The sequence below is a fragment of the Salvia splendens genome, chromosome 20, assembly GCF_004379255.2.
Source record: "Salvia splendens isolate huo1 chromosome 20, SspV2, whole genome shotgun sequence".
NCBI lineage: Eukaryota > Viridiplantae > Streptophyta > Magnoliopsida > Lamiales > Lamiaceae > Salvia > Salvia splendens.
Window position 1 is genome coordinate 17,561,268 of NC_056051.1, and position 22,253 is coordinate 17,583,520.

Consider the following 22,253-nt stretch of genomic DNA (forward strand, 5'->3'; position numbering starts at 1 on the left):
ACGACGTGCAAAACGCCTTCTTCTTTTCAAGTATAAATACAGAATGATGATTTGTTGAATACGCAGCAAAAAAAAGTATGCCTTCCACCATCAGGTTAACGGAAGGGGGTACACGAACAATACGGCCATCACGAGCAATTCAATTACAACTAGAAATGAAATGTTACAAAATCAGAATGAAATTCATAAATATTGGGCACACCTAATTGCGCAGACCCAAATCGCACAATAATTTATGGACCACATAACATAAAATTCCAATTAAAGAAATATAGATTCAGTAATGTATTCTTTTGCGGCAAAAACACACACCTGTGATGCACAAATTTGAAAAACTCAAAGTATGAACCGATACAATTTCTAATTTTTGCATTGTGAGATCAATTACACTGTGAGATGAGGAAAATCAAGCACGTAAAAATAAAGCACAAAATGAGATCAGGAAAATCAAGCACATAAAAAATAAAAACACAAATGGAGGCATTCGATTGTAACATCAATTACTAACCGTCCAAAATTGGGAGAAAACTTGCTGATGTTTATGTCGACCGATTCCGGTAGCTGGATTGGAGCCCTAACGACGACCCCCTGTATGTGGGCGCAACATTCAGACGAGATTTGTGACCATATACACACACCAATCCAAACTGTTATAGAGGGGAATAATACAACAATTTTGGCCTACCGTTTGTGTGTGGGGGTATGGAGTCATCAATTGTTGTAACAACTCCGGCTTCAATTGTAGGGTTTGCCTGCACATGAACACACAAGGTTTGGGGATGAATGATTGGAGGAGGCGTTTCCAAAATTTAAATCAACTACCGCGGGCAAAATGGAAATGTTGTTGATGTATCGGGCACGAGAGTCGAGGTATGATTGTAATCGGCAGCTCAAGTGCTGATACGGAACTCATGTTGTTTGTGTGAATAGTGCGGGCTTTGCCGGGCCAACATCGGGCCTCATGTTATCCATCAGTGCAACCAAACACTGGGTTAAGTCATGATACAAACATTTAACTGGAGATATCATGCTAACCAACCGACTCCTAAACTGGCCCTCAACTCCTTAAGACTTGCAAACAACCTTGTCCCAAGCGTGCTAGTAAGAGTATTTACGTTCAAGTATAATTAATTGAAACATATACTTTAATTTTGTAGCTTATTGTAGATTTTTTTTACTAACTTGTTTTCGTTTTTTTACAACATGTGCGATCATTGAGTAAATTGAAAACTAATTGAATCTTTTAAGTACTTGCAAAGTAAATTGAAAACTAATTGAATCTTTTAAGTACTTTGCAAAAAAAAAAATGTTTGGACACAACATATCTATAATAAAAATCCACTTTTATTATTTTGATGTGTTCTACAACAAAAATCCATTTGCACTTTTAATTTAGTAATCGGTAATACTTCATATTCTAATAACTCATTACATTTATATTCCATTATAAAACTGAGACTCGTATTCTATTACTATCCTTTTCAATCCACTTTTCTTTACATTTCTTAAAACTCGTGTCAAGTCATATGTGGACTCTTATTGCGAGATGGAGTAATAAATAAAATATAATATTTTAAAATCATTCTATAATCAACCAATAAGTATTAGTTTTTTTATTTCAAATGTAATTATTTTTAATTTATAACATTTAAAAATAATTAAATATACATGAAAATTTCATAAGAAATATAATTAAGAAATTTTTTGTGTAATTCCATTGATGAAACGAAGTCTTTAATAAATACTCCACTTATGTAGATTAAATAGAAGCTGCACCATGAGTTGCATCTCCTCTCTAATTTGGTGAATTTGTGAATTTTTATTATTATGGATGTTCGTCGGGAATGTCCGCCATTGTGCAGTGAGATGTCCTTATGAGTTGACAGTGCAGTGGAATGTCCTTATGACGTGACAGTAGGTTTTTTTGGGAAGTTCGTCGGGACGTCCCCGAGACATCCATCCCACTATGGATGTTTTACCTGCCGAAGTCACATTTGTTGCTTTGGGAACATCAGCAATGGCGCCCGTCCCGGCGAAATTCTGACCGGCGTGCCGGAATTCCGCGGAGGACGTCCGCCATTGTGCATGGTATGTACGGACACAGAATTCCGCCGAGGACACCGCAGTTCAGAGGCGTTACGCGGAATTCCGTCGCGACGGGCGTGCGGACATCCACTATTGAGTTGACTCCCACGGACGTCCGCGCGGAATTCCCGTTTATTGCATTAAATTTTTGGGGATGTCCGTCACTGTGCAGTGGGAAGTCCTTATGACGTGACGGTGCAGTGAGAAGTCCGTATGACGTGGCAGGAGGTGTTTTTGGGAATTTCGCGCCACCGCAGATACTTAGGGCATCCGCAATGGGCGGACGATGGCACGCCCGATGGCGCGCATCGTCCGCGCCATCCATTGTCCGCACCCATTGCGGGTGCGTTCCATAGGGCGCGGACGATAGTCGCGCCCTATACTTCGGTCGCGGACGATGGTCATCGTCCTCGCCATCGTCCGCCCCATTGCTGCTGTCGCGGACGATGCCCGCGGAGGATGGCCATCGTCCGCGCCATCGTTCGCCCCATTGTGGAGGTCGCGGACGATCAACCGCGGACGATGGCACACGGTTTCGTTTTTTTATAAATATCGTTCATTTGTAACATTTCATTTCACTCGATTTCATTTTCGAAACTTACAATTACATAATTACTATGAAATGGATTCAAGCCCCAATAGTCCTACGTTTAGCGCAGGGGCGCATTGGCCGGGTACAGAACCCGGCGATTATCGTTCGTTCGACACCAACACCCATTACGATCCCGATTTCAGTACGGAATCGTATGGGTTGTCTGACATGGAGCCGTCTCCGCACCGCCCAACCGCAGCGGCCGATCCCGACCCCGCCGCGACCGCTTCCGCCCCAGCCAGAAAGAAGCGGAACCGGCAGCGGGCGCAGAAGTTGCCGCCTCCCGGTGATTGCGATGAGTACGCCCCCGGCCGTACGAACTACAACGACGACGAAACTCTCACCTTGGCCCGGTGTTGGGTAGATATATCGGAAGATCCGATATTCGCGAACAACTAGTGACAGATCGCGTACTGGGAACGCATCGCGGACCTCTACAATTCGGTCAAGCCGCCGACCGCGTACAAGCGCAAGCGTGAGCAACTCCGCAAGCACTGGGATCAAGTCAAGAAGCAAGTGAACTTGTACGCGGCGGAGTTCGAGAAGTTCACGCGGTCACATGGGAGCGGCGAGAGCTTGAGCGACGTGCGCGCTAAAGCGCTGTTGTCGTACCGGTCGATGTACAGCGACTTCAAGCACGAGGCCATCTGGGCGCTCTTGAGGGACAAGCAGAAGTTCCAAGGTGGAATTCTGTACACTGGTGTGCCGAAGAGGACGAAGACCACTGAAGCTGGTGATTACACGAGTAGCGGCAGCGGCAACCACCCGGTTGACCTCAACCGGACGTACGTGGATGAAGGGAGTTCCGGCACACCGGTGTCCTTCCGGCGTCCTCCCGGCGTCAAGGCTGCGAAGGCCAAGGGGAAGGCGACCGCGACCTCATCGTCGACCGCTGCAACCCAAGCTCCGGTCCCGGTAGAGCTCCCGACCCAAACGGCCACCGCGTTTGAGTCGTTAGCAACAGTGTCGATGGCAAGGACGATGTTGCAGACGCACAGGGCCCTCAAGAAGTGTACCGACCTCGACGAAGCCGAATATCTCCGGGCGTTACTCGATGAGCTGCGTCGGAAGTTGAGAATTGGTCCGACTTAGTTTTTTTTTTTATTAGTTCAATGATGTAACTTTTTTTTATTAAAACTTCGCCGTTTGTTATTTATACCGTTTTTTATTTACTCGTTACTTGTTATTTGAAAACAGTTAAATTAATTAAACAAAATAATAAAATGATGATGTGGCGCGACATAGGGCGCACCTTCGAGCGCGCCTTAGGGCGCCCCACTGCAGGTGGGGAGGTAAGATGATAAAACTGCTGACGTGGCGCGCCATAGGGCGCCCATTGCTAATGCTCTTATGAGTGTGAATTTCCACGATTAGCAACCAATAGTGAAATTTCACCAAACTTTAATAGAAAATTTCATAATTTGGGAAAACAAACACTCTTATCTTCACCACTTAGCTCCAAATTCTGCAAAATCGAAACCGAAGAAGCTTGAAGAATAACGAGGTCCTTCAATTTTTGAGCTGAGCACGACGGGGCCAAAGAATTGGGGGAGCAATGGACGATTACACGCGAGAAATGATGGATTTGAAAACCCTTGTTACACGCACTCTCGAGAAGAAAGGCGTTCTCGCCAAGATCCGTGTGAGCATTGCCATTCTCTTATTGTTTATCTTATTTTCTGATTCATATCGCTCTTTTTAGTTCGCGTGTTTGGGATTCGAATTGCTCGGGCGATCTGGTGATTTTGAGTGAATTATCAAGGCAGATTGTCATTTTTAGGGAATTGAGTTTTCACGGTGGTGGAATTTGTTCAGAATTTGAGTGTAATTACTTGTTGTCTGAAGAGTGAAGACTGTAGCCTGTTACTTGCTTTCTTGCTTATATTGCTATAATCAGCTTTGAATGGTTAGGTAAAGGTAAAGGTAAAGGAATGGAATGTTAATTGCATGTAATGGTAGTATGATACAGACCAAACATGAGAACTCATTCCAAAAAACTAGCCAGTTAGGAGAGAGAGCCCATTTAGTCTATATACCCCACATCAGTTGTTCTCACAACCGATGTGGGAATTGAGTCCGTAACATAGTATTTGCTGAGGATGTAGCGCATTTGGATTATTATTAGATTTCTAGTAAGAGGTCTTAGGCTTTACGACCTTTTTTTGTGTTGATGGTTGGACTTGAATTATTGTCTTAATTTATATGAGAATTTGGTTTGAAAAATGATAAATTACACATCAGTCATTGCATTATGAGCATTTCATAATTGGTTTTTTCAAAGATTCATAGTGCCAGTCAGAGTTAAGTAAGAAGTGGTGTTCATCACACTATCTATAGTTATTTATATGTGATCCCGATGACTGCATCGCTACTACATTTTATATCCGTTTCTTTGTGCACATATCATCTTAAATTCTGAAAGTTATGTGTGTTCTGGTTTATTAGGCTGAATTGAGAGCTAGTGTATTTGAAGCGATAGAAGAAGAGGATAGAGTTATAGAGAAAGATGATGGACTGCCTCCTGCTCTTCTTGGTAGTTGCAATGATCGTGCAAAGCAGCTCCACAACTCTCCTTCTGGTACTTATCATAAAAATGTCCTCTTGCCCTATGTTGTTATGTATTTACATCTCATTTCATTAGGTTGCAGTTATGTACTTTGAAATAGAAATCTATAAACAAAGTCCTCCCATTTGGTGAACTTATGTTTACCTAGAGACTGAGTAAGACTGTAAGAAAAAAAACTCAATGACCTCAAAGGTGCAGACTTTATTCTGGACTATAGTTCTCATAAGGACTCTTCTTTTGCATTAAACATTAAGTAAATCATATGTTCCAACAGGGTTTAAAAGTTTCAGGAGAGACATTAACTTTTACACAGATGTTCTGTTATGTTATGAACTTCATGATATTAATATTGTATTATCTTGTAATTGCAGGACGACTTCTAACTGCATTGATATGTGAATATCTAGATTGGGCCCAACTAAACCATACCTTGAAAGTTTACTTGCCAGAGTGCAATTTGGTACTTTTTTGACATGTTTTCCTTGTAATCTTCCGTTGTGAGCTTTATCTAAACAGATTTGTTTACTTTCTTTTGTTTCAGCCAAAGGATTCATGGAAATCGGAAGTAAGAGACTTTAGCAGCAAAAATGGATATGACCTTAATCGTAATGGTGACAGTGGGCCTTTGCTTTTGGACGTACTTGAGGGGTTCTTAAAGTATGAGGTATGCTGGAGTCCAGTCCTATAATTATTAATTTATTACATAAGCAAACGGGAAATTCTACAAATGGTTCTATCTACTTGCTAAAGGTGTTTAGCTTGTTGGGTTGAACAAATAACACTGATGAGCATTGCTGATTGTAAAGAATCTGAAATCATAGAATATTATTTTATATGTTTCTGAGGAATTGTTAGCTTTCCCTCTCAATTTTAATACATGATGTTGCAGAATTTATCCCAAGGAAGGGGGAGCAACAGGAGATCAACTATTCCAGATGCCGACTCTCTATCAAATGTTGATCCTATAAACATGAGGAGGACTTCACCATCATCTCTTGCTGGCGGTGTACCTCCATTAGGAAGGTTTGTTGTCAATAATCATTTCACTGCCAACTTTCTATAACTTGATTTGAAGCTTCCCATCATACCATCTACTTTATGCTGTGCTCGTTTCAGGCCTCTTCCTGCTTCACAACCATCTGGTAAGTAGCTAAAACCATCTGGTAAGTAGCTAAAGCATCTAAACTTGGTTCTGCAGAACCATTTAATGTGATGTACCTTCTAAATGTCTGACTATCAGATCGCCGAGCTGGGTCATCTACATCTGGCTATAGGAAAGACGAATACAGTTGGAGATATGATAATGATGAACTTCCAGAAGATGTAGGCCGGGCTTCAGCTGCACTGGAAAATCTGCAGTTGGATAGAAAAGCTCGTAATTTAACCAGCTCATGGAGGTTTGTTTCTGAAATCTGAACATTGAGCTTATGGTTCTTTACACCATGCTAGAGATCCGTGAATCATAATTCAAAAGTTTTAGTAATCCTGCTAGTGTTTCATCATCTCTCGTAAGTTGAAAGTGTAATCTTTCAGTTACAACATAAGAAAAACTCGATCATTGTAATACATGTACCCTTCTTGTATTTAAATACCATTTTCTGAACCCTCGGTCTTTATATCCGGGAGAATTCGGCCTTCAAATTGGGAAGGATGAAGTAAAAATAAAGGGTATGGATGGGTGCACATACAATAGAGCCTTCCTGTCCAAGATTGTGAAAACATGTTAACATATTGGGTTTATTTTTTTTTGTTGTGTGTTGTTTTATTATCTCTAATCTTGATTCATTGATTTGGGGACAGGCATGCTGGTGATGGAATGTCTGAGGAAACCAGCTGAGTAAACGGCGTATAACTGCTTGATCTTTGACATAGTCCGCAGGTGATTTTTGCTGCTCCAACAATGTACCAAGTGATTTTACATAAGATGAATATGTATTTTTGTATTTTGTGATGTAGTGATTTCTTGAAACCGCATATAACTGCTTAATCCCAGTCTTGTTTCTTCCTATTATTTTTTTTTCTTGTTCATTTTCGTCGTTAAAATTGTTGGTTTCAGGATTATGATTCTTTAGGGTGTGCCGATTGTAGCAATACGCTACTGATTATTGTTTAAGCTAATGTAAGGTTTATTTCTAAGTTGTTCATATCTACTCACCTATCAAGCATAAAAATAGTCTTTATACTATTATACTTTGCATTTTTATCACATACAATATCAAATAAGTTTAACGTACAAAATTCATTAATAAAGGTAATATTTTAATCTCTATTTATTTGTACATTAGATATTACTTACTATTATCCTGTAGATGATAATAAGAAATTAAAATTTATTTATCTATAAGCATCATATTGCTTTCATAAGTCTTGAATTATTTCTTAACTTTTGATAATCCACAACTTTGAACATATATTTCATTGGTTATGATGATGTCTATGTAACAACATTCACTGTCAAGAGGTTTGTAAATTCCCTCTAAAAAAAGGCACTGATTCAAACTACACTTTTCTTGGATATAGATGAGATTTTATGGTACTAGATTCGTTGCTTAGAAACTTATGAAGATGAGCAAAGCTACAGCTATTATGAAAAAAAAGTGAGATATACCCTCATTAAAATCTTTGAAATGGAAACGACGACACAATTTCAAAGATTTTAAACAAAAAAGTAGAAACAGGATATGAGAAAGAGAAAAATTCACACAATCTAGCAATAGTCTACCTAAACCATGGCATTCTCTTGTTCCTGCTTATCAGCAAGGGCTTGCCCAATTTGAGAGATTTCAACCATTCATCATGTTACCGACTAAACGGAAGAACTCAACCTAAAAGATTAGCATGTTAGGAGAGATAGTTCATTTAATATATGTATCCCATATTAGCATGTTAGGAGAGATAGTTCATTTAATAGATGTATCCCATACCAGTTGTTTATACAACTGATGAATCCGTAACTAGTCTCGTTGATTTTAAACCAATCATAACCTCATGTATATTTATAATCTAGCATATTGTTACGGACTCAATTCTCACATCGGTTATGAGAACAATTGATGTGGGGTATATAGACTAAATGGGTTCTCTCTCCTAACAAGCTAGTATTTTGGAATGAGTTTTCGTGTTTGGTCTGTATCAATTGGTGCTTTCATTGAGATCTCAAACGGCTCGGAGTGGTGGCCGGGCAATGAACTCGTCGTGACCAACGAGAACTCGGAGTGGTGGACTGACAAAGAACCAGCCGCGCTGATGAGAACAACTGATGTGGAGTATATAGACTAAATGAGCTATCTCCACTGATGTGGGGTATATAGACTAAATGAGCTCTCTCCACTAGTCTTTTGGGATGAGTTCTCCTGTTTGGTCTGGGAGGAGAACCTAGAATGAGTTCTCACAACTGATGTGGGGTATATAGACTAAATGAGCTTTCTCCACTAGTCTTTTGAGATGAGTTCACCTGTTTGGTCTGGGAGGAGAACCTAGAATGGGTTCTCACAACTGATGTGGGGTATATAGACTAAATGAGCTCTCTCCACTAGTCTTTTGGGATGAGTCAGTGGCGTATCCAGGATTTTCGATATGGGGGTGCGAAAAAAATATGACTTAAAATTTCACAATGTGACTAATCAATTTTGTTCTCTTTGTTATGTTTTCTTAATTGTTCTAATATTTAAAATGAAATATGTCTTTATTTTTTACCAAAAAACTTCATTTTAAATAAATAAAAAATTATTTTATAGCGTTACGTAGAGAGTCATTATGCATATGAAATACAAGTATCCATGTTTTGTTACTTAGCAATATTAATTATATTAATATATATATATATATATATATAATATAATGAGGAGGTTAATTTTATAAACATTACTTTATGGTACTTATTTCAAATTAGTAATTAAACCTGAGTTGTTTATAAAATATTTTACTCGTCATATCTATTAAAAATAATTAATGAAAATTGAATATGAAAGAATATAAAATAAAATTTAAAATAACAAGTTAGTGGTTAAACTAAAAAATGTTTGTTAAAAACGAAACAAATACTGAAACTTAAACATGAATTGTGAGGGAGATATGGATTAAAAACAAATTAAATTGATAAAAAGGTCATATGGATTAAAATAAAGTTAATTTTGAGAAGATAAAACAAAAGCAACAGGGAATGCGGTTGAGAAGGGTCGATCTAGGATCTCTAATATGGAAGGCGAGCACATTTTCCACTGGGACAGAGATCGATTTTGTTAAAGTAGTACTACATATAGTATTAAACCCCAAAGTTTTGGGGGTACAGTTGTACCCTCTTGTTTCCATGTGCATACACTACAGGGATGAGTTCAACTGTTTGGTTTGGGAGGAGAACCTAAAATGAGTTCTCCTGTTTGGTCTGTGACATATATGCAAGTTTGTCTTATGGAGTATATAGACTAAATAAGTTATCTCTTCTAAACAGATTTTTTTAGGATGGATTTTGGGATAAATTTTCTTAGTATGTAAGACATGCAAGTTTTGTCCTGGGGATAATTTTAATTGTAACTCGATTAATTCGCTAGGCAAATCCAAAACTGGATGTACGTTAAGAGTTAAGATTGTAAAATTTTAACCCGATAAAATTCGAGGCCCATTATCCTGCAACTCTCTATTGACACGTGACACTAAAACTCCAACATGAAATACGTCTAGGGAAAAAATAGGTCACTATTTTATCGCACAGGGAAAATCGATCGATTCGGTAAGATTGCGAAATTCCGATCTTCCCCACTGCTATCGTACGCCCCCCCCGCTAACTTGAGCTTCCCGAGACAATTTAACTCCGCACCAGACTATGCCTGGCGCTCTCAAATTCACCAATTCCGTTATCCTACACCCACACCAATCCTTCACATTTCTCGCCCCCTCATCCTCCGCCACCACCACCGGCCAATCGACGGCATCAATCCGGTTAAATGACTCCCCCGGCTGGTGGCGTAGGACGACCACATTCTCTCCTCCTGCACGCCGTAGAATCGCTTCGCGGAGTGGCTGGGAACATCACCGATTCGCATCGGATTCTCGAAGAGGAGAAGTAGATAGAAAGCTGTTTCGCAATTCGGATACTAATTTTGGTTCTGAAATGCGCGTCACCAACAATGGCAAGGCCGAGAGCCAATCCGACGTGTCTCCGCCCACGCAGAAGCTAACCGGAAAACCACCGGCGAAGCTGCTCACATTGCCTACGATATTGACGATTGGGCGCGTCGCCGCGGTGCCGCTCCTTGTAGGCAGTATGTATCGATTGCACATCGTAAATTGTGCCTTTCATGTGTTTATTTTTGGGTGTTTATGTGGTATGGTTTGATTATGGACATCCTTTAGAAACCTCTGCAGTTTAATCTCGAATCATGCAATTGTGCACAATTTATTGTATCCTGATTCCGTATTTCTGATTGAAGGTTCGTGTCTTCTGTTGAATAATAAGGTTGTGGTATAATATAACATCACCATCTCATGGATGACAACACAGTCTATTGGAATTGTTAATTGAGCTGTAAATTTACTTGGAAATGCATAATTAGTTTTAGGTGATTTTAGTGATTGGTGGCACAAGTCCTAAATTTGGTTTGAGTGTGCATTCTATCTATTTTATGGTTTCAGTTTGCTCTGATTATCGAAGTCATGTGATTGACACTCTACTTTCCATGGTGTAGCATTTTATGTTGAGAGCTGGTGGGGACCCGCTGTTACAACTGGGATTTTCATTGCTGCAGCCTTTACAGATTGGCTTGATGGATACCTGGCTCGAAAGGTGCGGTCTGTCTAGACTCAGCGCCTTTGAGTTATCCTGTCATGCTTATCTTTATTTTCATTTTGTTTATCCATTTCTGATGATATTTTTGTTTGACAGATGGATTTGGGAACTCCGTTTGGCGCATTTTTGGATCCAGTGGCAGATAAGGTAACACTTAGAGCAATTGGACTCACTCACTCAGGCAGAAAAATAAGTCTCAATAAATACATTGAAGATGTAAATAAATTTGAATAAGAAAATATCTTCCAATATGACAAAATAGGGTTACATTTTTCAGAGGAAAACCCAGGTATTTTTTTCCAAGGGTACACTTAATTTAAAATTTGAACATAAGGGGCACACTTTAACCTATGGAGATACATATATCTTGCTATAGAAGTATATTGTCCTCTATTTATTTTATGGGACCAACTGTTGCATGACTTATGTTGAAATACATGAAGACTGCTACATGTTCATCTTCTTTCTTCGTAAAATGAATGCAGCTTATGGTTGCTGCCACACTGATCTTGTTGTGTACCCGACATTTTGAAGCTGGTGGGTTAGGGCATGCGCCATGGCTGTTAACTATACCTGCTATTGCTGTAATTGGCAGAGAGGTAAGAGCTTAGTACTTTCTTCTCACAGAAACAAATTTTGTGCCTTTTCAGGCATATCCATACACAAGATAAAATTTTCCTGCTTAGCTACTGGTGCATCTGCCATTGAAATTAATATGTTTATTTATTGTATTCAATATTGATATCAAAGCTTTTACATCAATAATACTTCAACCTCTCTCTCTCTCTCTCTCTCTCTGTTATTGTGCCTAGAAGAGGAAGTGAAGGGAGATAGGGATGCAGTCGGAAATTTAAGTTTTTAATCCTTCTAATCCATGATGTTTGTTACAGTTGCAAGGAACAATGAGTTAATTCTCCAAGAAATAGGGAAATGATACATGGTTATTTTTTATCCCCTGCAACTCTATAATTTTATGAGTTTCTGAAAATTGTAAATTGGAGGAATCAACTGAGTCTCTTAGCTGTGCCTCCTAAGAGAAGAAAAGAGGTGGATGACACTTTCTGAATCTCTCCCCGCACTGATTTGCAATCGAGCTTAAATTAGAATTGATGGATATGCTTTAGAACAATATCATAAGACATTTAATCTTTGTATGGCAGAAAAGAGGTGGATGACACTTTCTGAATCTCTTCTCGCACCGATATGCAATCGAGCTTATATTAGAATTGATAGATATGAATTAAAACAATATCATAAGACATATTTAATCTTCATATGGGAGAAAACATTCAGCTACCAGCTTGGAATGCACATAGAGCATACAAACAAGAAAAAAAAAATTAACTTCATTCTCTTTATTTAGATGTCATTAATAGACTTGGATAGCTCATTTTGACTTTGGGGGCAAGTGATTTCTTTTCATCGGTTGGAAATCTCATTTCTTTAATTTCTTCACCTTTAATTTTGCACTGTAGATCCTTATATTCAAATCTTGATACATGGCCATGTTTCAATTTGGTTTAGTTCTAGCATTTACATATTTACTATGTCTACATGTAGATTACTATGTCCGCTGTCAGGGAATGGGCTGCTGCTCAGGACAGAAAGCTTCTTGAGGTTTGAACCAATGGCCATGAATTGTAAATTTGTAATTAAAATTAATGAAAAAGAAGAACTCATCCAAATTTATTACTTTACTTTCTAGGCTGTTGCAGTCAATAATTTGGGGAAGTGGAAAACAGCCTCACAGATGAGTGCATTAACCATTCTTTTGGCTGCCAGAGATGGCAGGTTCAATTCTCTTCTTTTCTTTCATATAGTCCAGCTTTTTTCAATTGAAGTCGGATATATACACACATTATTGTTTTCTTAAACTGGTATGCCACCTTCCTATTCATGCAGCGTCATCGGAGCCAAAACCTTTGCTTATTCTGGGGTTGTGTTGCTCTATATTTCGGCATGGCTTGCCTTATGGTCACTGGTTGTGTACATGAGTAAGATATGGAAAGTGCTTCTGAGCCAGTAACTTTGGCGTATCAATTTTTATCATGGCCTGTAGCAATTATAACGAAGAATGGAGGAGCAAAGACATCCCCACCCGTACAATGAAGAGATTGTTCGAAATATGGGTGAGCAAGTGGTGCTCCGTTTAAGATTCTTTAGCATCAACTGGGTTCTATTCCAGGAGCTCTGTGTTCCAATTATCCAAAAATATACTAGACGAAATAATGTCTGTCGCTCTAGTGACCCCTCATCACCGATGTAACGAGCGACCAGCAATAGATGACATTTCCATGTGTTGCTCAGGCAGGTTTCTTTATTTTTGTTAAGAGTCACTGCATTAGCAGCTTGGTGCCTAATTTAGGCTAGTGATTTGCTAAAATGTGAGAATGCTAGTTAAAATAGTTGGGACAAAATCAAATTTAATTCTGCTATCAAATGTACTATATAGATTGATGGTATGATAAAATCATGAAGCATGATCATGATGCTGTTTATCAATATACTCAGTGGCACTATTATGGAACAAATGCAGAGATTCAACGCTGAATTTATCTCATTTCATCATCAATAATTCCTTCTGTTTTTTCCCAGTCAATTGGTGTGTTTCATATGCCAGTGAGCAAGAAAATTTAAAGAACATGAGTCCCTCTGCATCTTCCTGGCATAATCATTAACATATATCAACTGTTGTGAGATGCCCAAAGGCAGCTCTGTACATCTGAATAAGTATCTCCCCTTTTTCTTTTTCAGTTTTGATGAAACTAATCAAGAACAAAACATGTTTATACCAATCTAGTCTACGTGTTGGCGTCTCCGGGTGCTACCCACCTCCTTTTATCGAGAGAATCGGCCCCTGAAACGAGCTCCGACTGATCAAATGGGAGTCAAGGAAGAGGACTATTACAGTGATGTCGTCGTGGAAATGTCTCCTCACTCCCCTGTCGATCCTTTCCAGGTCCGAATATCTCACCTCTCTCTTCAATGCAGCCTCCTGGAGCGCGGCTTTTACTAGCTTCTTGGCAACACCCTGTAATGGGTGTACAGTGTGATTTTACGTGGGGGAAAAACGAGCAATTTTTGAAAGTTTAGAAACTGTACGTTGCGCGGAGAGTGGTGGACAATGTCGACTGCCTCTTGATTGCTAAGGTGTTCCCATAGGCCATCCGAGGCGTATATAAGAAACTGGTCTTCGTGTTGGAGTTTCTGAACTTGTATTGATGGCTCGGCCAACAGGATTGGCTTCTCGATAGGGTCTGGAATTCTGAATTTCGCTAACAAAGGCGGTTTGTTGAATTCTGCTTTCTTCAAGTAGGCGTCACCTATTGATCTCGAAATCTGGGATGGAACAAGGAGAGGAAACACAGAGTTAGGGAAGCATATTACTGCAAAGAAAAGGAATGAAAACAATTGACGGCCTCCACTTAATTGCGTTCGCTGTTAGATTCGTGCACGATTTTGTGATATAGTTAGGGAAGCATATACCGTCTTGCACAAGAATCCCCATTGTTTTAGTGTTTTTCTTTAAAGCAATATTGTTACCTGAATGAGACCCTTCACTCGCCAAACCTTGTGCTTCAGAACAACGATATTCAGATCTTCAGGGTGCAATGAGCGCAGCTCTTCCCGAACAGATTCAAAACTGGCGTTGTGTTCGTCTGATAATTGGACGGCTTTGACCTCTTTACCAGACTTTTCTAGTCTTGCTAACACCACCCTGGAATCTCCAGCATTTGCAGTGTATATCATCCCGTTGCACACTATGCCTACTAAACAACACGAACCCACAGACGCGAGTTGTGGTTTGATTTCCCATTGCTTCTTAACCATAGAAAGAAATTGATCTTCCGTTGCTAAATATGCACTTTTTATAACATCCGCGGACATTTCTTGACTCTCTAACGTATATCCTGCATCAGACAGCTGGAAAGTGAGTAAACCACGAGTTTTAGCAAGTTTTCGATCAACTCGTGAAAGGGACTTCAAACAATAGATCAGCAACTCTTCCAAGAAACAATAAAACAATAGATCAAGAAGCTTATATCTCATCATAAATCATTTGAAGCTTAGATGACATTTCCAGATTGGAATTCTACTTATATTTTTGTACTAGACGAAAAAAATACATGGATAGAGTTCAACATAGGAACAGCATTTATCTAAAATTACACGTAAAGGCCGACATAAGCAGCACGTACACACACAATATTCGAAATGCGACTAGTTGAAAACATAGTACTCCACATTTTTCATGAATTTTTCGTCGGATTAGTCATAGTGTGATCGACCTAAAGAGCAGAATATCACCAAAAACTTCATCGAAAGCACTTCCACAGTAAAAGAAAGAAACATCAACTATAAGTCTAACATATCAAACAGCACTACCACAAACATACGAACAACACTAAACGCGACACATTGTAAGATAAAATAGCAACAAAGAACGCAGATGATGTGCATACTCTTAATATTTTTGAATAGATGGTTGTTTATAAACTGGGAAGCTTCAGGGCCAGCATGCCCATCGTAGATTCCAACAAATGTCCCTCGAGGGCCAGCCTCCATAGAGCTCATCGGCCCCGACTCTACTTGGCACTGATCTTCCAATACATTGTTTGCTTGGATAACCGCCATTGAAAACTCCCCGTGTATATGTTGTGCTATATCTTTGTACCACCACAACCCGTCCACGCAACCACTAGGATTGCCCCCTCTATTGTTGCAATTCACTGCCCGGCTCTCCACCGAGGGCCGCCAACAAGGGGAAACATACTTTCTCCATGAATTTGTCCCCATTTTACTCATAAGCCCAATTTATCACTCTTCTCTTCACCAGACCAATTCTTAGCCCTAATAAATATTTTTTAGTACAAAAATCAGATATATGAAATCTGCCCCCAACCTCGACCCTTATTATCAAATCCAATTTCACAATTTCCGAATGCAGACAAATGTAAGCACCATCAATCTGTATCATGCAAAAATTAACTAAGTAAATAAACAAACACAATCAATACATTGCAAATAAACAACATAAGCCACAGCCAACAAACTATAACAACTCCAAAATTATAAGTGTAGAGTTAAAAGATTGAAAAATATAACCAACAATCAAAAGCTAGCTCAACAAAATATTGAAATTCCAAAAAAGGGGAGCAAAAAATTGCATCTTTTTAACATATATTGATAAATAATGGCATAAAGGATAGATCAAGAGACATGGAGAGGAGGAAATATAGACGAAGATACATACAATGAAATAGTAGAAATGATCGTGTATGATCAAATTCCTGTGGGCTGTGTGCTGGCCGGTTTCTGGGTTGGGTTTTTGGGGATTTTCATTTGTCAATTTATATGAATTTATAGGGACTTCATTTTTCATAGATGGAGGGGTTAGAGAGGATTCTGAATTTGACCAAGAACACACCTTTCTTTTAGGCAAGTTTTTCTCATCTCTGTCCTTATGCTCTTTATTAATTTCCTAATTAATTTCACTGGAGTAATTCATTACTAAAGATTAACGAATATGTTCTTTTTTTTATTTAGAACAAAAAATAGTAGTTCTAATATTTGAAATATTCAGTTCTACCATTTTCTTTGTAATTGCTTATCAGTTCCTTCGTTAGCACGAAAATAAGATAGGCATCTTACCATTTCAATTATAATGCGCTATCTTTATGTTAGCACAATATACATATTCGTCGATTCGATATTTTAAGAAAAACAACTTACATGTCAATCGACACTTATATTATGGTTACAAACATGCAATTTTTACGGTCCCCATAAAAATAAAAACTTTGGAAATGAGTTTTAAAATGGTGTTTGTGATATAGTTGGATCTGCATAACTAGTATTTTAACGCGTGATGAAAATGTTTTTGAAAAAAAAATAATATTTTTAATGTGTTAAAGGGGAGAATTCTATATATTCAAGTATATTCAAAGTAGAGGGAGTACATGTCTCATATAGGCAGAGAGTATTCTACATATGGTAAGATACATACACGATTTACCCTAGCTAGAAATAGGGAAAGAATAATTATAATTGATTCCGTGATCTTCGTGTATCTTCCGTGATATTGTATATCTTCCAACACTCCCCCTCAAGTTAAGTAAGTGGATTTCTCATTCTTAACTTGCCTAATACTTCACCAAAACTCCTTGCATCCACTGCTTTCGTGAGGATGTTTGCTAGCTGGTCCTTTGAACGGACATATGGGAGATCTATCACTCTTGCTTCTATGTTCTCTTTGATGAAATGTCGATCTACTTCAACATGTTCGTTCGATCGTGTTGTACCGGATTTTCAGATATACTGATCGCTGCTTTATTGTCACAAAAAAGCTTGCACGGCTCCTTTGACATCAAGCCAAGTTCTGTCAGTAATTTCTTTAGCCATAGGATCTCCGTTATCCCACTCTTGATCCCCCTAAATTCTGCTTCTGCACTTGATAGGGCTACCACCTTTTGCTTTTTGCTTCTCCAAGTCACCAGATTGCCCCCAACGAAGGTAAAGTACCCTGCAGTTGATTTTCGATCATTCGGATTTCCTGCCCAATCTGCATCTGTGAACCCGTGCACTTCCAAGTTCCCGTGGTTCTCGAATAGGATCCCGTGCCCTGGTGTTCCCTTCAGATAGCGCACAATTCTTAGGGCTGCTTCCCAGTGATCAACTTGGGGTTTGTGCATGAATTGACTGACTACTCCCACGGCGTATGCAATATCAGGTCTAGTGTGGGAGAGATAGATGAGTTTCCCCACCAGTCGTTGATATCTCGTTTGATGAGTGAGTTCAGCTCCTTCAGTCAGTCGCAGACCATGGTTCTGCACCATCGGGGTCTCTGCAGGCTTGCAGTCTAGCATTCCTGTTTCAGCCAAGAGGTCCAGAACGTACTTCCGTTGGTTGATAAATATTCACTTCTTTGATCGTATTACTTCAATACCTAGAAAATATTTCAATAGTCCCAGGTCCTTCATCTCGAACTCGGTAAACAGGTTCTCCCTCAACTGTCTGATTTCTTCCTCATCATCCCCAGTAAGGATCATATCATCCACATAAATAATTAGACAAGTGATCTTTCCCTCTTTTCTTTTTATGAACAGAGTATGATCGGAATTACTCTGTCTGTATCCATATTTCTTTATTACCTCAGTAAATCTTCCAAACCATGCCCTTGGTGACTACTTCAAACCATAAAGTGTCTTTGTGAGTCTACACACCTCCCCTGCCTTGAACTCTCCATCGAACCCTGGTGGAGCTTCCATATAGATTGGCCGAGTTCGCTCTCCATGCAAGAACGCATTAGTTACATCAAACTGATGTAGTGGCCAGTTTTTCGTCGCGGCAATAGAGAACAGTACACGGATAGTGTTCATCTTTGCTACGGGTGAGAAAGTCTCTGCATAGTCGACTCCATAGGTTTGAGTATAACCTTTCGCCACCAGTCTTGCTTTGTAACGGTCTATCGATCCATCTGGTTTCCTCTTGATTGTAAAAACCCAGCGGCATCCCACGGGTCTAGATCTTTCTGGCCTCATACATACTTCCCACGTTTTATTCTTCATAAGTGCCTTCATTTCCACAAGCATTGCTTCCCTCCAATGTGGGATTTTTATCGCCTCCTCTGCTGTCCGGGGAAGCTCTTCTTCCTCGTATAATGCAACCATAAAAGCCTTTGCCATTTCGGTCAGATTTGCCGCTGCCAAGTTCGCCACTGAATATCTGCTTTTCTTTGATATACTCTCGGGACTGTATCTTTTAGGTGGAACACCCCTTGTGCTCCTGTCGGGGAGTACGTACTATCCAGTGTCCCCATCAATCACATCGTTCTCCGTGGGTTCTACATCAATACTGTTAGGAATAGTTGCACTATTGACACCAATTTCAGTGGTTACCTCGGATATCACTGGAGGAGAATGGTTGGGTGCGGGTGACTGAGGAGGCTCTGCCGGTGACAAGACGGGCTCGGCGGCAGTGCTAGCTGTCTCTGTTAGTTCCGCCGCAGATTCGCTTGGTGATGGCACAAACCAATTTAGGGGTCCACTTGACCGATCAATAGTTCTACTCCCCCCCTGACCACTAAAATTGGTGTAGTAGTACTCTCACTCCAAGAAGTTACAATTCATGGTCATTATAATCTTCCTAGACGATGGATCATAACACCTATATCCTTTCTGATTTATTCCATACCCCAAGAAAACACACTTTATTGCGCACGCGGAAAATTTTGTTCTCTCGTGTTTAGGGACATGAACATACACAGAGCATCCAAAAATTTTAAGGGGTAGGGTAAGAGGTTCAGGCACATCGGCTAGTGAAGATAAAACCTGCAACGGGGTTTTCGTTTTCAAGATCTTTGTAGGGAGACGGTTCACCAAATACACAGACGTAGCAACCGCTTCAGGCCATAAAATTTTTGGAACATTAGAGTCAAAAAACAAAGCACGAGTTATCTCCATAATGATCCTATTTTTCCGTTCAGCTACTCCGTTTTGTTCGGGGGTATATGGGCATGAGGTTTGGTGAACTAACCCTTTATCCATGAAAAAATTTGACATTTCCTTATTAACAAACTCCCTCCCATTATCAGACCTAAGGATTTTTATGGTTGTCTGAAATTGAGTTTCGATTAGTTTGTAAAAAATGACAAATTTTTCATAAACTTCTGATTTGTTTTTTAAAAAATGTACCCACGTCATTCTTGAACAATCATCCACAAACAATAAGAAATATCTAAAACCATGATCACCAGTAACGGGCGCGGGGCCCCAAACATCAGCATGCACAAGTGAAAAAAGACTCTTAACACGAGTTTCAGTAGGTTTAAATGACTGTCTGTGGCTTTTTGCCAAAACACACGACTCACACTTAAAATCCTTAAGATGCGAAAAATTCGGGAAAATCAATTTAAAATAACCAAGAGATGGGTGACCTAGACGTCTGTGCCACAACCAAGCGTCTCGAGTTGCAGATCCGTGAGCCAGCATCGCGACACTGCCTTGGTGAGCCATCTCATCGACATAGTAGAGGCCTTGACGCTCAGTGCCACGCCCAATTATCCTCCTCGTCCTGATATCCTGTAATACACAGAAATTGGGATGCATCAGTAATGTACAATTTAATTCCTTCGTCACGTGGCTAATAGACATCAATTTATGCGACAATTTGGGAACTTAAAGACAGTTTGATAGTTTCAATGTCGGGGATATCTCAATTGTCCCACTCCCTTCTACTGACGTAAGTTCCCCATCCGCAGTTTGTATCTGACTTTTTACAGTCCTACAAAAATTCACAAAATCCTGTCTATCATGGGTCATAGTATCGGTTGCTCCACAGTAAAAAATCCACCAGTTATCCTTCTTCCTAGACTTATGTTGCACCGCACATGCAATAGGTAATTCATGCAATATTTCAAACATGTTGGGGCTAACAAATAAATTATCACAAGGTATGGGGTCCTTTTTCGAATTACTCAAAGTATGGGGGCTGCATGCATAATTCTGGGGTCAGACTGCAATTTTATGGTAGTTTGGGGGTTAAAGTTCAATAAATCATATGGGCTAGGTTTTAAGAACCCTAGCCCATTACCTCATTCGTCGACAGATCCGCCGCTCTCCACTCCCCCAAGTCGTCCGGCGAAGGCGCTTTTCCGACCTCCTCTACTCGCTTGCCGTCGCCGCCGTGTGGAGGGACACCGTCCGCATCCCATCCTCGAGTGGTGTTGTCTGTTCCGCCGGTTTCCCCTACTCCGATGGCCAGTTTGGCCTTCCCTTTTTGACTCTCGTCCCACCAATCCGATCAATTTGAAGCAATTCTCCCGGGTATGTTTGTTCATTCCACAATTAGAGCACCACAATTTTGTCTTGTCTGGCTTGGTGGCTCCACGGCGGCTGCTGGTGGCGGTGAGTGGTTGTCCGGGGCGGAGCGGCGCCAGTTGAGTTTGGAATCTGGTTTGTCGGGCTCCAAATCCGAACCCTACTCCATTCGCTGCGGTGGTTGAGTCGGGATTTGTTGACGGCATAATCTTTAGCCGTATGGCTTCTCGTTTCACCCAGCCGTATGCAACATCTACCGGAGGCGTTGGACTTTCCTTGAGGATGTCCCGTCTGGTTCCTTCGAATTGGGAGTTCAATCCCGCCAGAAATTTGTACAATCTCCTCTGATTGATGATGTTCCGATACTCGCCTATCCCTTTGTCGCAGCAAGTGATGGTTTTGGTCTGGCATCGGTCGATTTCGATCCAAACTCCGTGCAGGGTCCTCCAGTAGGTCTCCAAGTCGGTGTCCCCTTGGACAATCCGGCTGGCCTTGTCCTCCAGATCATAAATCATGTATGAATCGGACGTACTCTGGTACGTCACGGCCAAGCTATCCCAAATTGCCTTCGCGCTTTGGTGGTGTGCGAAATCTGCCACGATTTCGATCTCCATGTTGTCCACGATCCAGGAGAAGACCACTAAATCGGTCTCCTCCCACTCCAGATAGTCTTTATCGGTTGGTTTCGGGGGTTCCGGCACTCCGGTGATGTGCCGTAATGCCCTTCGGCTCCCAATAGCCACCCGCATCAGTCGGGCCCCTAGTGCATAATTTCTCCCTTTTAGCTTGAATGCTACTGTAACATTCTTGCTTGCTTTGAGCCTGAGATCACCGGTCTTGACATCGTCTTCTTCTCCCATTGCAGGTCTGGCTCGTACGTCGCCGCCTTCTGGTCGGGACAGGTATTCGGGCAATGATGAGATTACAATATGAGCCTTTGGTTATATGGCTCTGATGCCATGTTAAAGGGGAGAATTCTATATATTCAAGTATATTCAAAGTAGAGGGAGTACATGCCTCATATAGGCAGAGAGTATTCTACATATGGTAAGATACATACACGATTTACTCTAGCTAGAAATAGGAAAAGAATAATTATAATTGATTCCGTGATCTTCGTGTATCTTCCGTGATATTGTATATCTTCCAACATAATGGATAGATAAAATAACTAAAAATGACTTGTTCCACATGTTTCTTCTATCGAAATTTTTAATCATATTAAAATGTCATATGAGAAAAGGTGTAATGAAATTTTAATCGGACGATTATTTTTAGTCATAATCATAATCACACATTCAAAAGGTGCGTAGTAATTTGGCTAGATAGTCTAATAAGGTGATGTTTGGTTTCTTGTACAAAATAAAAATGAGATAAATTAGTCATAAATGCGAGTATGTCATGAAT

At 40.2% G+C, this 22,253-nt stretch overlaps 3 protein-coding genes across 3 annotated transcripts; 2 read left to right on the forward strand and 1 right to left on the reverse strand.

Annotated features, from left to right (window-relative positions):
• Positions 1-4,071: 4,071 nt before the first annotated feature.
• LOC121780701 (protein TONNEAU 1a-like) lies at positions 4,072-7,379 on the forward strand. The gene is made up of 8 exons (XM_042178330.1): positions 4,072-4,319; positions 5,123-5,255; positions 5,615-5,703; positions 5,785-5,907; positions 6,133-6,266; positions 6,360-6,385; positions 6,484-6,640; positions 7,044-7,379. The coding sequence occupies exons 1-8, from the start codon at positions 4,233-4,235 to the stop codon at positions 7,078-7,080; spliced, it is 786 nt and encodes a 261-aa protein (XP_042034264.1). The 5' UTR covers positions 4,072-4,232; the 3' UTR covers positions 7,081-7,379.
• Positions 7,380-9,900: 2,521 nt separating this feature from the next.
• LOC121782640 (CDP-diacylglycerol--glycerol-3-phosphate 3-phosphatidyltransferase 2-like) lies at positions 9,901-13,530 on the forward strand. Its single transcript, XM_042180570.1, has 7 exons — positions 9,901-10,504; positions 10,928-11,025; positions 11,125-11,175; positions 11,514-11,627; positions 12,589-12,645; positions 12,734-12,819; positions 12,931-13,530. The coding sequence occupies exons 1-7, from the start codon at positions 10,066-10,068 to the stop codon at positions 13,052-13,054; spliced, it is 969 nt and encodes a 322-aa protein (XP_042036504.1). The 5' UTR covers positions 9,901-10,065; the 3' UTR covers positions 13,055-13,530.
• A 157-nt stretch (positions 13,531-13,687) lies between these two features.
• LOC121782639 (probable protein phosphatase 2C 38) lies at positions 13,688-16,468 on the reverse strand. The gene is made up of 5 exons (XM_042180569.1): positions 16,283-16,468; positions 15,492-15,997; positions 14,572-14,939; positions 14,131-14,367; positions 13,688-14,059 (listed from the first exon to the last, which is right to left on the reverse strand). The coding sequence occupies exons 2-5, from the start codon at positions 15,832-15,834 to the stop codon at positions 13,853-13,855; spliced, it is 1,155 nt and encodes a 384-aa protein (XP_042036503.1). The 5' UTR covers positions 15,835-15,997; positions 16,283-16,468; the 3' UTR covers positions 13,688-13,852.
• Positions 16,469-22,253: the final 5,785 nt, after the last annotated feature.